General features: G+C 37.4%; 1 protein-coding gene across 3 annotated transcripts in view; it reads left to right on the forward strand.

The window, feature by feature from the left end:
* The window catches only part of sfmbt2 (Scm like with four mbt domains 2), a 428,667-nt gene that overhangs the window by 135,466 nt on the left and 277,610 nt on the right, over window positions 1-15,591 (forward strand). For 2 of the 3 annotated variants that reach the window (XM_039761324.1, XM_039761325.1), the window contains exon 5: window positions 2,569-2,589. The exons of the other annotated variant lie outside the window; for it this stretch is intronic. In XM_039761324.1, coding sequence (XP_039617258.1) covers window positions 2,569-2,589 — 21 coding nt within the window. The remainder of the gene's footprint in view (window positions 1-2,568; window positions 2,590-15,591) is intronic. 3 annotated transcript variants of the gene reach the window in all.

Below are 15,591 nucleotides of genomic sequence, written 5' to 3' on the forward strand. Positions count from 1 at the left end.
CATTCTTGTTGAATTTATGTGCTGCCCTCACATTTGTTATAAGGTACTTTGAATTTGTGATCTGCATTTAACTAAATATAATTTAATTATATATTAAGTAAATATTTCCATCAATCAGCATGTTTTATGTTTTCAATATTGGGGTCATCTATTGCTGGCAATTATCAGGAGAAAGGCATGAACCTTATGCAAATAAACATAACAGGTAAAACATGTTCTCCTTGCTGAAGTCCTCACTTAGTTTATATGGTTGACACACTTTACTCATTGGCCATTTTCTTTCTCTGAAATGAAACACAAGGTTCTGAACAGATTAGTGCTTAAAAATAACTGAAAGGTTAGATCAAATAACCTTTGCCCACAGTTTTGGAAGTTATTAATGTAATTCCAAAGATGGAGAGAGGTCACAATATGTTCAGTTTTTTTTTATCTCTTTCTGTTGGGTGGACATGGCAAAGCATTTTCTCACCATTTTAATGGCCTCTTCATATTTACTAGATGACGTCAGTAACTGATTTGCCACAATTGTGGAGTACTTCTATTCAGTGCCCCTACTAACCAGTTCCTCTCCCATTATATGAAAATTCTAAGCCATAAGCCTTGCAAGAGAACAAAGGTCACATTTCATAATGAATGCCAGCAACAGTGAAAGAGTGTGAATGAATTAAAATAGAATTTGCATTTATATTTTTCATTTCAGGTTGGGGTTAAGGCCATAAAGATGTATGTATTGTGAATTAGAGTTGTTTGGAAAGGTGAGGGTCAATTTCAAGACAGATTTAACCAAGGTTTTAGGCAGGCAATGCAATCTAGATTAATCTGTTTAGGCCTTCAGTGTTCTCTTTGAAGGTGTTGGTCATTGAAATTCTTTAAGACAGATGTTTGGATAAATTGGAATATTAGACAATTTTATTTTAATTTATAACAATTGACCCTCCTTTTGGGATTACCATTTCCGTGACAGCCTTTGTGAAAGCTCTCACACTCATGCATATGTACTATATGGCAGTGGGCATCAAACTGAACTCACAAATCATCTGCTTATAAGTATTGTGCTGCAGTGATGACTTGGAAAAGCAAGGCTGTGGTGTGAGACCGTTCAGCTGTGTTATTACCACTGATTTTTTTCACCTGGTTTTATAAAGAGAAAATCCCTGTTGGAATTTATATAAAAAGTAGACTCTGTTTCATTGCTATTGAAATTTTTTAAAGAGGATTAGACAATGGACTTTTTTAAATGATCTTTTAGTGTATGCAGCTTGTTTACTTTTTTTTCCACCTTTGTAAGGAAAGCTTGTCAGAAGTCCCGTTTTCACTAAATCTAGTTTTGGTGCTGCTGACACTAATGCTCCCTTGTTAGCGGTGTAAGTTAATTAAAGCATAACCACTAACCCTTCGACTGAAGTGACTTGTCAAGCCACTTTGGAATCTGATGGATTTGCTTTGATTTAGCAACATATACAGTATTTGAGTATGGGTTAAGCAAATGGCCTGTGGTGGTTTCCACGCAGAAAGCTGCATCTTGTAGAAATTCTTTTAAAAACATTACACTCACTTTGTTTGCTCATGCCTCTCTGATACTATTGGACTAAATTACATCTTGGAAAATAATACGTCTTTACCATTTTTTTTATTAATTTGGTGTGTCAGCTTACAGCAGGATGAATGTGTTAATCCTTCTTTTGAATTTTTGATCCTGAATGTGGCAGCTGATGCTCCTCTTTTTTTCGGCAAGACGACTTCCTGGATTTCTGATGTTCCTCAAGGCCTGGGTAGAATGTTTAAAGTTCATTTAGAGTATGGAGAAATGCATGCTGAATTTAGCCAGAAATAATTTTAACAAAGGTAAAATGAAGACAGGTGAACATTACAAGCTTTTGTCTGGCCATGCCTTCTAGTCCTCTCTGTTGTACCTTTTCATGGTGAATACTGCGGACCTTCACTTTGGGCTGCCTTTCCAAGAACCTGTTAATGAGCTTCACATCACATTTAGTTTATTTCTGGTTTGTGTTACCTGTTCTTCATGGATGTGACATCTCTAGCAGCTGTGAATAAAGTTACAATATTTACATGAACTTATTTTATATTTTTGTGGTAAGCCTTATGTCAGGCGGTTGCCATTTCTGGCTCATACAAACATTTGGACAGATTGTAGATGGTTGTGTCCTAAAGTGAAAAGTGACAGTACACAAAGACCAGATCACATTTGTCATTGACTGTATTGTCTCCTGTTCATACCGTCTTAAAGAATGAGTTACATGATAGTGCTTCTGTAAGTCTGGGAAAATAAAGACAAAGTTGCAAATAATTTTTTTAATAATAGTCTTTTGTCTGGAATGTTTGCTTGCAGTCACCTAAAATACAATTCAGGGCCTTAGGCAATAAGCAGAAATGTTTAGCATCAAATAATGGCCTCAACTGCCTTTCTACGTCTGTCAATCAGCAAACAGCCTTTTATGTGTGATTGAAAATCTTTAACTAATTTATATTAAGAGTTCTGTAATTCAGTTAAAGTTCGATTTTGGAGTTTTTACAGTGATTTCTTTTTATTTCTTTTTTGTTTCTTAGACAACTGTTACCTCAGAAAAGGTAAGCAGTGAAATCAGTCTTTCTTGAATTGTTGCTAATTATTTATGTGTTTGCCTATTTAAAAGGTTAAAGTAATGCATAATTAGAAGAGTTGAGGGCTGGGGAGTCTGGGCTCGGCTTAATTAACTGTACTGTTAACACAGGAAGAAAATAATGGGAAGTGTCCCTGTGGAGATGGTAAAAATCATTGTTGTAGGCATGTCTCCTCTTTACAGATTACATTTTTACCAACTGAGTCAACATTTTTTAGAAATTTAGAAACACAATTCAGAAGTGTTAGTTTTGAAGTCACTATTTATGCTTTTCTGTTTTATACAATGTACAGCATGTCTTGGTCTAGTGCTGTGATTGATTACAGTTTTCACAGTTTTTGCAATGTAAAAGATTTAGTAAGTCTTAGCTGATTTGATATATTATTGAAATTGCTGTAGTAGAAGACCTAGGCTTGCTTCTTACTAATAGCTCTTCATAACACCTCACATGTTATACAATGCTTAGTTAATGCATGAATAAATATTGTACAACCTGTCAGCTGAAATCAGTTAGTGGATCCATATGCTACATTTTGCTTTTCATTATTGACACCATCCTGCAGCATCTAACCAATAGTGTGGACTAGTAGCCAAAACATTGGACAGCAGACATCAAGATTACTGATTCACTTATAACCTCTAGGTCACTTACTGACTTGACATAGTTCTGATCTTGTTACAAAATACGCCAAAGAATGTGCAATATGTATTTTTTAAAAGTTAAAAAGTTAGCCACACCTCCATTGTCTTCAATGCTGTGTCTTGGCCTGTTATAAAGCTTCCTCCATTTCTCTCTATCTTGAGACTTCTTCTATCCGGTGCTTTTCTGTCTCTTGCTTCCTTTATCAGCATATCTTTCCATATGTATATATAGTACTAGCAAAATACCCGCGCTTCGCAGCGGAGAAGTAATGTGTTAAAGAAGTAAAGAAAAAGAAAAGGAAACATTTTGAAAATAACGTAACATGATTGTCAAAGTAATTGTTTTGTGTATTTGGCCGCAGCGTCACGAAGTTGTTTTCGTCTAGCTGCACCAGAAAATGTACCATGGCGTCTGACAGGCCTCCTTTTTACTGTTTTCTCACAGCTTGGATTGCTGTTGTTATAATCGGTTTGAGTCTACATATACATATATATACATATATATATATATATAAACATATACATATATATATATATACATATACATATACATATACATATATACATATACATATATATATATATACACATATACATTGTGGTCCCCGGCCAGGACGCCCAAGAGGACCAGAGGAGGGCTTGTGCCTCCTCCAGACCGTGAGGGGGCGTCTGCCCTGGTTATGTTGGGGGCCTCGGGTACAGGGCTTGGAAGCCCAGCCCTGTAGGGACCCGTGGCCACCGCCAGGTGGCGCCCCGGTGCCTGAGGAACCCTAGAGCCCAGCACTTCCGCCACACCAGGAAGTACTGAGGAGAAGAAGACAGGAGACACCCGGACGGCTTCCGGGTGCGCAGCCGGCACTTCCGCCACACTGGGGTGTGGCTAGGACTGATTGCCGGGAAGCAGCTGGAGCCCATCCGGATTCCCATTTAAGGGGCCGCCTCCCTCCAGTCAGGAGTGGATGTCAGGTGGAAGAGGACAGAGCTGGAGAGAGGACGGGAGGTGGCCAAGAGAAAGGCACTAGAAGAGTGTGGCCTGGACATTGGGGGAAACGGTGCTGGAGGCACTGGGGTGTGTGAGTGCACAAAAAAGCCTGTAAATATTGTAAATAAAAGTGTGTTGGGTGAACATAAGATGTCCGTCTGCCTGTGTCCGGGTCCCAGTTCACAACATATACATATATATACATATATATACATATATATACATATATATACTGCTCAAAAGAATTAAAGGAACACTTTTTAATCAAGAGTATAGCATAAAGTCAATGAAACTTATGGGATATTAATCTGGTCAGTTAAGTAGCAGAGGGGGTTGTTAATCAGTTTCAGCTGCTGTGGTGTTAATGAAATTAACAACAGATGCACTAGAGGGCAACAATGAGATGACCCCCAAAACAGGAATGGTTTAACAGGTGGAGGTCACTGACATTTTTCACTCCTCATCCTTTCTGACTGTTTCTTCACTAGTTTTGCATTTGGCTACAGTCAGTGTCACTACTGGTAGCATGAGGCGATACCTGGACCCTACAGAGGTTGCACAGGTAGTCCAACTTCTCCAGGATGGCACATCAATACGTGTCATTGCCAGAAGGTTTTCTGTGTCTCCCTGCACAGTCTCAAGGGCATGGAGGAGATTCTAGGAGACAAGCAGTTACTCTAGGAGAGCTGGAGAGGGCCATAGAAGGTCCATAACCCATCAGCTGGACCAGTATCTGCTCCTTTGGGCAAGGAGGAACAGGATGAGCACTGCCAGAGCCCTACAAAATGACCTTCAGCAGGCCACTGGTGTGAATGTCTCTGACCAAACAACCAGAAAGACTTCATGAGGGTGACCCAAGGGCCCCATGTCCTCTAATGGGCCCTGAGCTCACTGCCCAGCAGCATGCAGCTCGATTGGCATTCGCCATAGAATGCCAGAATTGGCAGATGCACCACTGGTGCCCTGTGCTTTTACAGATGAGAGCAGGTTCACCCTGAGCACGTGACAGAAGTGAAAGGGTCTGGAGAAGCCATGGAGAACATTATGCTGCCTGTAACATCATTCAGCATGAGCAGTTTGGTGGTGGGTTAATGATGGGGGAGGCATATCCATGGAGGGTCTCACAGACCGCTACAGGCTTGACAAAGGCACCTTGGCTGCCATTAGGTATCAGGATGAAATCCTTGGACCCATTGTCAAACCCTATGCTGGTACAGTGGCTCCTGGTGCACGACAATTCCTGGCCTCATGTGGTGAGAGTATGCAGGCAGTTCCTGGAGGATGAAGGAATTGATACCATTGACTGGCCACCACACTTTCCTGACCTAAATCCAATAGAACACCTCTGGGACATTATATTTTGGTCCATCCAATGCCACCAGGTTGCACCTCAGACTGTCCAGGAGCTCAGTGATGCCCTGGTCCAGATCTGGGAGGAGATCCCCCACAACACCATCTGTCATCTCATTAGAAGCATGCACCAATGTTGTCAGGCATGTATACAAGAACACAGGGGCCATACAAAGTGCTGCGTACAATTTTGAGTTGCTGCAATTAAATTTTGGCAAAATGGACTAGCCTGCCACATAATTTTTTCACTCTGATTTTTGGGCGCCTTTGAATTCAGGGCTCTGTAGGTTGATCATTTTCATTTCCATCAAACGATGTGGCATCCTTTCGCTCCTAACACATTACCCAGTCTATATCAGTATAGATATCCAGGGGGATTTCTTTTTCCCATTGAGATCTGATGTGTTTTCATAGTGTTCCTTTAATTTTTTTGAGCAGTTTATATATACATATATATACATATTCATATATATATACATACTGTATATATATACATATACATATATACACATACATATCTTCATATATATATACATATATACATATATACATATCCACATATATATATATTTACGTATACCTATCATATATACACACACATACATACACACACACACAGAAATTATATATATATGTGTGTGTGTGCGTGTGTATGTATGTGTGTGTATATATAATGTAGATAGGTGTGTGTGTGTGTGTGTGTGTATATATATATATATATATATATATATACATACACACACAGGTATATATATATGTGTATATACAGTATATATATACAGTATGTATGTCTATATGTGTGTGTATAGCTTTGGTCACTGAGTGCAAGGGAAAAATAATAAAATGTAGTCTATACGTTATTAAACAGTAAAACATTAATGTTTTAAGAAGAAAAGCCACAGTGAGCACAACTGGAGTGGTTTCGGGTAAGCTACATTTTAAAGACGGTGTAACACAACAGGTAAGTAGTACTAACAGCAGCTAAAATGTATCTGGATGATCTCTCGGTAGTACGTAGATCCCTTTTGAAAGGCGCTACACGACGGCTGTGGTATAGAAATTACATTTTCTATGTGAACGTCCAAATTTCTGCCTCTGGTTATGTGCCTTACCGGCATTACCAGCAATTAAAGAAAATTAGTTTTGTGTCCTCTGCAGTGTTAAGAGAGAAAGGCTTTGGTTTGGGATAAAAGGAAAAAAGGTGTAAAGAAAGGAAAGTTGCCTTTTTCTTTTATATAGTGTAGAGAGATGTCTTCGCTTACGATATGAGCGCCTTTTGGGGACAGTTGCGGTGGTTCTTGTGTAGACTGGTGAGACGTCCCTGCCATTAAATCGGCTATGATGGCATTGTCGGTCCTCCACTCCTGTGTGTGTCTTCATAATCCGAGCTGACGACCTCATAATCGTATACGTGCAAAAGAAAGTGCGAAGCGCCTTAATATTAGTTTGCCACGATGTAGAAAAGGGATCCCGTGTTTGCACTTGTCTCAAAGTTACCCTTTGCTTGGAATGCAAAGTGTGAATAAATGCATTATTTTTTTAACGCGTTATGGAGTACATGCATCGAAACTTCTCAGCTGTGCTTGTGCTAAGAAAAGGAAACATTTTAAAAATAACGTAACATGATTGTCAAAGTAATAGTTTTGTGATCGTTATTAGTGTTGCTGTCATCAAGGATTTGATCATCATTATTTCTTGCAATCAGGTTCGTATTTGGAGGATGTGTTTATTTAATGTTAGCCAAGACCCCGGCACATTTAAAAGTTTCTTGCTACAGCAATTTTAACTCCGTTACAAAGTGATCCAAAGTCTCATTTATACCTCGTGTCTTCTCAGTAAACTTGTATGTCGCGAATACTGTCATTCTTCGTAGGTATGACAAACGGCAGCGGGAGTGTGTCTATAAACTTAATGTAAAGTTACGGTTCACACCGTACTTTGTTTCCGCAGTAGCTGCACTTATGAATATGCATTGGCCTCACTCACTGAGTGCAAGGGAAAAAAATAAAATTTAGTCTATAAGTTATTAAAAGTAAAACATTAATGTTTTGTTCAGTTTCTTGCTACAGCAATTTTAACTCCGTTACAAAGTGATCCAAAGTCTCGTTTATACCTCGTGTCTTCTCAGTAAACTTGTATCTCGCAAATCTCGCAATTATCGTCATTCGCCGTAGGCATGGTAAATGGCAGCGGTAGTGTGTCTATAAACTTAATATAAAGTTACGGTTCACGCCGTGCTTTGTTTCCGCAGTAGCTGTACTTATGAATATGCTTGTATTTATGAATACGCTTGTATGCATCACTTGCTTCATAATCTTTTTCTGCCTTCTCAATTGTGAAATGGCGTTTTTTTGTTCAGCGCTGTTTGGAGGTCTTCCTTGTTCTCTACATACTTACGTAGGAGGCGTGATGATGTCCCGCACAGCCATCCAGCTCAACTCCATTACATTATATGGAGAAAGATAGCTTCCAGTTATGACCATTACACGTAGAATTTCGAAATGAAACCTGCTCAACTTTTGTAAGTAAGCTGTAAGGAATGAGCCTGCCAAATTTCAGCCTTCTACCCACACAGGAACTTGGAGAACTAGTGATGAGTCAGTGAGTGAGTGAGTGAGTCAGTGAGGGCTTTGCCTTTTATTAGTATAGATAAGAGATAAAGAGTTTGCACTCCACACTGCCTGTCTAGTATTTATAGTATTTATATGTAAAATGTAATCTATACTAATAAAAGGCAAAGCCCTCACTGACTGATTGACTGACTGACTCACTCACTCACTCACTCACTGACTCATCACTAATTCTCCAACTTCCCGTGTAGGTAGAAGGCTGAAATTGTTAATAGTTGTGACACATACAGTATTCCATGCTTTTCTTTGTTATAAAAAGCCTGGGTTAAGTTTGGCTAGACATCACTGGTTATACACTGTATACAAGCATCACAACTTCCATTCATGATCAATTCTGCTGAGTCTATCTTAGGGTCACAATGAGTGAGAGTACACCCTGAGCACTGAGTATAAGATACAAGTCATTGCATCCCAGTGTACGTTCACACAGACTTATATTGACCAGTTTAAAGTTAGTCAGTACTGGAGTACAGATCCTAGGAGATTGTGGAAACTCCTCACAGACTAACCGAGCTAGGATTTAAGCCCAGGACAATACCACTATGAGGGTGATATACTTACCACTGCATTACAGTGCTAGCATTAAGGCATGTTTAACAGAATTAATCCAACAACCATATGTAACATGAAATTTTATAATTTTTCAATATTATCCTTTCCAGCACACTTGAACTTGTATTGTGTAAACTTTTTTTTCTACAAATTAGGGTCTGTTTCTTCTTTATGTCCAGCACTGAACTCCTGCAATCATGAATTGGATTAAGTTAGTTTGAAAATATTATGTTATATGTACCAGTTCCTTTAGTTGTTGATTGCAAGAAAAATGATGGCCTCATAAAATATCTTTGAGAGGTCCAAATTAATGGTAATATGATAAGAGTATTTGGCTGCACTGTGTGAACATTAAATATCAGTGGCTTTCAACCTTGTTATTCCACTTATTTCAGACTCTTACTATGTGACTCTCAGAAAGTAATTACAGATAGATGCTTAATATAAATAAAGCTAACCTTTGTGCTACCTATTATCATATATCTTACCTGATATTGCTCAAGGATACTGTAAGTCAGAGCATGCCAGAAAATGTGTAGGCACCATTGCGGTATACAAACAGCCATTAATTTATTAATTTACATAGGACTTTTTTGTAGAGAACACACTTCTTGGACATTTTAATTTTAGCAGAAATATGCCACAATTATTTACATGTGCTTTTACAATTGGAGCTCTGGCTTTTAGAGGTCAAGGGCAGAGTGGTGGCTGTGAGGCTAGGGATCTACGATCTGTGATTCCATTCTTTTGGGCCCTTAAGTAAGGCCCTTAATTTGTAATTGATCCTGGGTATGATGTTAACTGCTTGCAGGGAAAATTTGGGGGTTGGTGGTAGGATTGGCACTCCGGCTACTGTAAACAAACCTCACACTGGTTTACTTCATTCAACTCGTGTGGTGCTGAAGTGTCACCTGCTTCACGACTGTGCTTGGGTCCTAATTTGGGATCTTGTGGTGGATCGCCATATGGTGGGTGTGGCAATGCGCTTATCAGTGCATGCTACCAACCCTCTTTTAGATGTGGGGATTAACTTGGCAACCTTGGGTTCTCAAATACAAACCCCTACCTACTGAACCAAAATTTGATGTTATATTGAAAATCAAGCATTTTTGTATTAATCTTCAAAACATCTTTAAAATGCTTAATCATATTCTATCAACTAAATTTAAATTGTCTGCTTTAAGTATACTGTTTCTACACCAAAAATGTACTCACTCCAGTAATGTCATGGAGGGAAATATAAATAAATCAGATTTTGTCTTAAATAAAAAATGTCTTTTTACAGTATGTGGAGTGGTCTGACCTTAAAAGAATACTCCACCCAAAAATGATATTTTTTATGTGAATGCAGGTTTATTCACTAGTGAATGAGGGGCAGAGGTGACCTTCAATTCAAAAGCACAGTATTGTGGGAATGTACTTTTTCTGTTTATTTTTTTACCCTGAATTCTCCAGATGTAAGCATTAATAGTATTTTAGCAAAAAATGCATGTATTTTGCATATTCTGTGAATATAAATGAATAAACATGTGGATTATGTGTCACGAGTTACGTGAGAAAGTTTTTCACATCATTTGCCAATGTCCACAGTTAGTCACTATTTTTCCCCAATCAATTTAAATCTTTGTTTTTTCATTTCCCCACCAAAAACATGAGATTTTTTTTTTCTTTGCCACCACTACAAAATACAGTATATGAGACATGTATTATAAAAAAAATATCTCTTTTGGGTGGAGTGTTCCTTTAAACCAACTGTCTAGCTGGCAATATCTGAAGAATATACAATTACAATAAATTACACTCTCTTTACTAATACTTAAATGTTATGCTGCTTTTTCATAAATAGCTTTATTATGTACAGTATATTTCAATAAAGGCCACAATAAAACTTAATTAAATATTTAAAGGGCCTTCTTCTTGTATGCTACTAACCCTGCATGCTGCTGTTGCTGCTACTGCTGCTTGTTGGCCAATTTGATCAGGGGATTAAAACAATAATTATTTATAGAAGCTTTGACAAATTGATTTAGAAATGATTAGAGCCAAATGGGAATAGTACTCATTTATCTTTTTTTTTCTTCAAGAGCTGTAATAGAGGTGAAATTACATGTCAGATTGAACAATCTTTATCATCTGGGCAAAAGCTGTGTTTTAAAAGGTGTGGGTACATTACTGGTGTAATATTGAGAGGAAAAACTACCAGAGGACTTTTGTTGCATTTGAGCCAATGCTTTAAATTATTTGTTTAGAAAATATTGATTATTTTATAGGAATTCTTGTGACTGTGCTTGTTTTGAAAAATGTTGTAGGAAAGCTGCAAGGTGTCTTTTGAATTTAATACCAGATTTAACATTTGTAGTCAATTTAAACCAATGCCAAACAATGAAGCTACTGTTTGAAAGTATAGTGTGACCGAGAGAGGTTTTCTTCAATAGACCCTAAACATACATAAACATCCAGGTAAGTCCAGAGACATAAATAAATAGGGTTGTGTTTGATTAAAAAAAAAGATGTGCACAGGAAGGTTTAATATAGAGATTACAAAATGAAAAAGAGTGAACATTAGAACTAACTGCACAAAGATGCCCTTAAATTGTACCTACAATGCTCTCCCACATAATTTTATTCTTCCGTCTAAAATAAGGTCTCCTTTTCCCTGCCCTTTGTCTTTGCCACTGACTTCCGCCCATCTGTAAGGTCATTATATATACACATTTATATGTATAAACATTTATAGACACATATATACACTTGTATATACATTTCTATACAAATATATAAATATTTCAGTTTTATTCCTAAAGTCGAAGAAAATGATAAGTGTAAAATCCTGTATTGGATGTCTAAGGATATTAGACCTCAAAGCATGATGACTGTTTGAAAAACTGGATAAGGAACTGGCCTTTCTATTTTTGATGAGGAGCATTTTTGGGCCAAGTATCAGAAACATCAAGTAATTGATTTGCTACCCTGCGGCTTTGGTATCAGTGGACACCCAGTGGATGGTGGCCATACTGACTGTACTTGCACATTCCACTCATTTTCTTAATTTGAGATCACATGTGTAAATTCATGGCTTGTTTCTGTTAAGAGCCTTCAGAGTCAACAGTATGCTGTAGTGTGTATTGCAGTTAACAGCAAGTTTATAAAGAGACATAATGTTTTTTAAATTTCAGTTCACAACACTATTGCCAATAGTTCCTTGATTATTGTATTATTACTGTAACCCATAAGCTTCATAATTAATTGACCATCCTGTTGTTTTTGTAATATAGCAGAGTATTTTTCAGGAAGTGTATAACTTCAGGTATGCTGTTTAAAGCATGAAACAATAGCCACCACTTTGTTGCTTCTGAAATTATCAGGAGCAGATATCAGTAACAGACAAGTGCCTCCAGGAACTTATTGACTATGCTACGACTTTTCAATAGAAACCTTATAAATTCAACACCTTGCTGTCTCCCACAGGTATGCTACCTATTTAGAAGGGCTGGGTTCGAATTAGACAGTAAAATTTCAATCTTTCATTACATACCACATAAACAGTACAGGAGCAAGTTCATACATTTGAAGACAAAACTAAAACATTACTGCAGAAGAATTCTTATAGCTTCAGTTGCAAAATGCACAGCTTTCTTTTTGAGTTGCCAGAATTAATTCACTGCTGACTGTTGTTTTCATGTTTGCTCTTCCAGGACTGTCACATGTTCCAGAGTACTAGCATAAATTTTCTAAATACCCAAAGACATTAAATCCTTAAACAAAAGCCTGCTTGAAGGCTGCAAAAAGAGCCAAATTGGATAGAGTGTCAAAGTATTGTTTATAAGCAGCCACTTACAAAGACATGGATAACATTTTAACCTAAAAAGCAACACCAGCACTTGTACTTGTTTGTTAAAAGCCTACTTAAAAAATTGTGAAAGAAATAAGTGAGTATAATTATGCAAAGGACACAGTGTTCATTCTATTACTTCAAACAGAAATTTGGCTTTCCTTTGATTGAATAGAAGAGAGAAGTGACCTGCTAGTAAGACTTTCCTAAAATACACTGTGCAGTTGTAATTGTTTCAATATAAGAAAAACAGACAACATTAACGCTGCAGCTTAAAGTGATCTAATTTTGTTGTTTTTAATTATTGCGTAACACAGATGTGATGATTTTCATGCTGCATGAAAGATAAAAAAAACAAACAGTTTTGTGTATGTGGTACTAATTCTGAAATACTCATCCAAAAAACCGGAGAGTGCTCAAACAGTATTTGCTTAATGCTTTATTTGACTGAATCTCAATTCTAAACGGTGTTAGGTGAATCTCATTACCAGAAATAGTCACCTACAACCTCTTCTAACAATCAAGTGCTTTAATTTACAGTTTAAGCAATCATTGATGTTATTGGTGGGCACAATGTCAGGAAAGCAACTCCTATCAATGGTTAACCATGCACTGTCCATGTTATTGGAAAGTCCACTCGGCTTTCTGGTAGCCATCTGGTAGCCATTGAATTGGGATGGTTGACATTGTTCAAATGTAGCTCTAAAATCTTCTCAATGAACAAGTGAAAGGCACATTGGAGAAACAAAATAAACAACTGGATAAGCAAAAAGAATAGAAAGATAAATGACCAAGATCAGAGCAAAAATGAAATAAGACAAGAATAACAGCTACAGTTACTAACGAAAATAGCAAAATATGAAAACAAATTACAGTATTTAAATTAACTGATGCTGTCGTGTATTGAAGAGTCTGAGTGAACAGCTATTTATGCTATGCTTTTTCTTCAAGATCGCATTGAATTTTGATTCCGTTTTTGGACATACATTGTGACAACGCAACGTATAACTGCCATGAGTGAATATTGTTTCTTTGTCTCTAATAAGTAATCCAACTTTTTCTAATGTTTGTCCCTGTGATTTGTTAATTGTCATAGTAAAAGCTATTCTCACGGGGAACTGTAAACATTTTAATACGAATGGCATATCAAGATCTTCTTTGGTGTCTAATGTTATTCGCAGAATATATACTACATTACCTTTCTTGTTAAAATTTGCATCTCTTTTACGTGATCATAAATATACACCTGACTGAATTGTTTTTTCTTCGATATTAAACTTGTCGTTGCTTTAACTGTTGCGGGACCACAGATTCTCATAGCGTATAGTCCATTATTGTGTAAATCTACGTTATGAGCATTGAATGATGTTTCGAAGGTGAAAAGATTATTGTAGACTCCTATATTTTGCCTGTAGTGTTTGTGGATTCTGCGGTGGGGTTTGTTCCTGACTTGCACCCTGTGCACCAGCAGACCCCTCTGACCATGTTTTCAGATAAAGCGGGTTGGGAAATGACTGAATGACTGTTTGTAGATTTCATTTTCCCCAAACATCAAATCTTTTAATTCTCTTGGATATGCCTCCTCTTTGTGTAGAAACATTGCTTTTCCCTGATGGCAAAACGAATTAGACGATCTACAAGTCTTAAACTTGTAAACTTCAAAGCCTTACAATATTTTCCATACTTCTGACATATCACCTATGTCCATATATTCAATCTCTATTCGCCTTTCCGTTATTTCACCAAGTAACAATTTCTCTTTTTTAGCGCTAATGTAATCTTCATCTTTTTTTGATACTTTAGGATTTTTTGTGCTTTTATATTCTGTAACTGGTTCTGTATGTATATCACGCCTACGTTTTTTTGTGTCTTTTGAATTCTACTGTTTTCATTATCTCTAACCTGCTCTGCATGTGTTTCACCCCCTCGTTTTTGAACCTAACCTGCTCTGCATGTGTTTTTCGCCTCCTCGTTTTTGAACCTCTTTATGATGTTTTACTTTGTTTTCTACTTTTTGTCTTTTATTTCTGACCTTGCTTTGTCCTGCTATTTTTTCAATTACACCTGGTCCGTGATGATTATTTTCCCTTTTTTCGAGTAATAATTTCCTTTTGTTTGTGCTAATGTGATCTTTACTATCTTTTTTTGATACCGTACCAACCTCCACGTCCGGCTTGCAAAGAGACGAAGTAAAAAACAGACAGATGTAGTAAAGTCTCACAAAAGTTTTACTTGAACAATCAAGAAAAAGAGCGCCGACTTCGTAACCCCAAACACAACCTTCTAGCACCCTCTCCAACCCCTCCTCCCGTCCCGGGTCCCATTGTCAGTCTTCCGTGCTGTACTCCTCCCTCCTTCAATCAGACCTAATAGTCATTCAAAAGAAAAAAAGGCTTCAACCTGGCTGGGGTGCTACAATACTTTTGAATTTTCATATTCTTTAGCTTTCTCTGCAGGTATATTGTGCCATCGTTTTTTTTGAGCCTTTCGAATCCCACTGCTTTCATAATCTCTTATCTGCATTTTCTTTCTCTCCAATGCTTTTGGGTTCTTTTCTCCGCGCTGCTCTTTCTTCTTCGCTTAGTCGTTGACATTTCATCTAGAACATAATGTCCTTATACGCTTTATATGAGCTGAGAGCACAGGATTTATGTCAGCTACATGCCTTTACATGACTGAGTGATTTGCTGCCCGTGGTCTTATTTGATATTAGTTGTAAGTAGGGTGTGTCTTGCAAAAATCTCATGTTCCATGTCTCTGCGAGACGGTCCTGGGACAATCTCCTTCGTCTCGCGGGTCTTTTAAGTGTCTTCCGAGAAGATCACGTCCAGTCTCCCTGGTTTTCCTTTCCAAGATATTTTTTTATAATAGAGAGATAACACATTTTCATACAAACAATGTAGCTCAAAGTGCTTTACAAGATGAAGAAAGAAAAGTTTATAAAAATTGAAAATATAAAAACAAGATTAGGCAATACTAAGT

The sequence above is a fragment of the Polypterus senegalus genome, chromosome 8, assembly GCF_016835505.1.
Source record: "Polypterus senegalus isolate Bchr_013 chromosome 8, ASM1683550v1, whole genome shotgun sequence".
Classification (NCBI taxonomy): Eukaryota; Metazoa; Chordata; class Cladistia; order Polypteriformes; family Polypteridae; genus Polypterus; species Polypterus senegalus.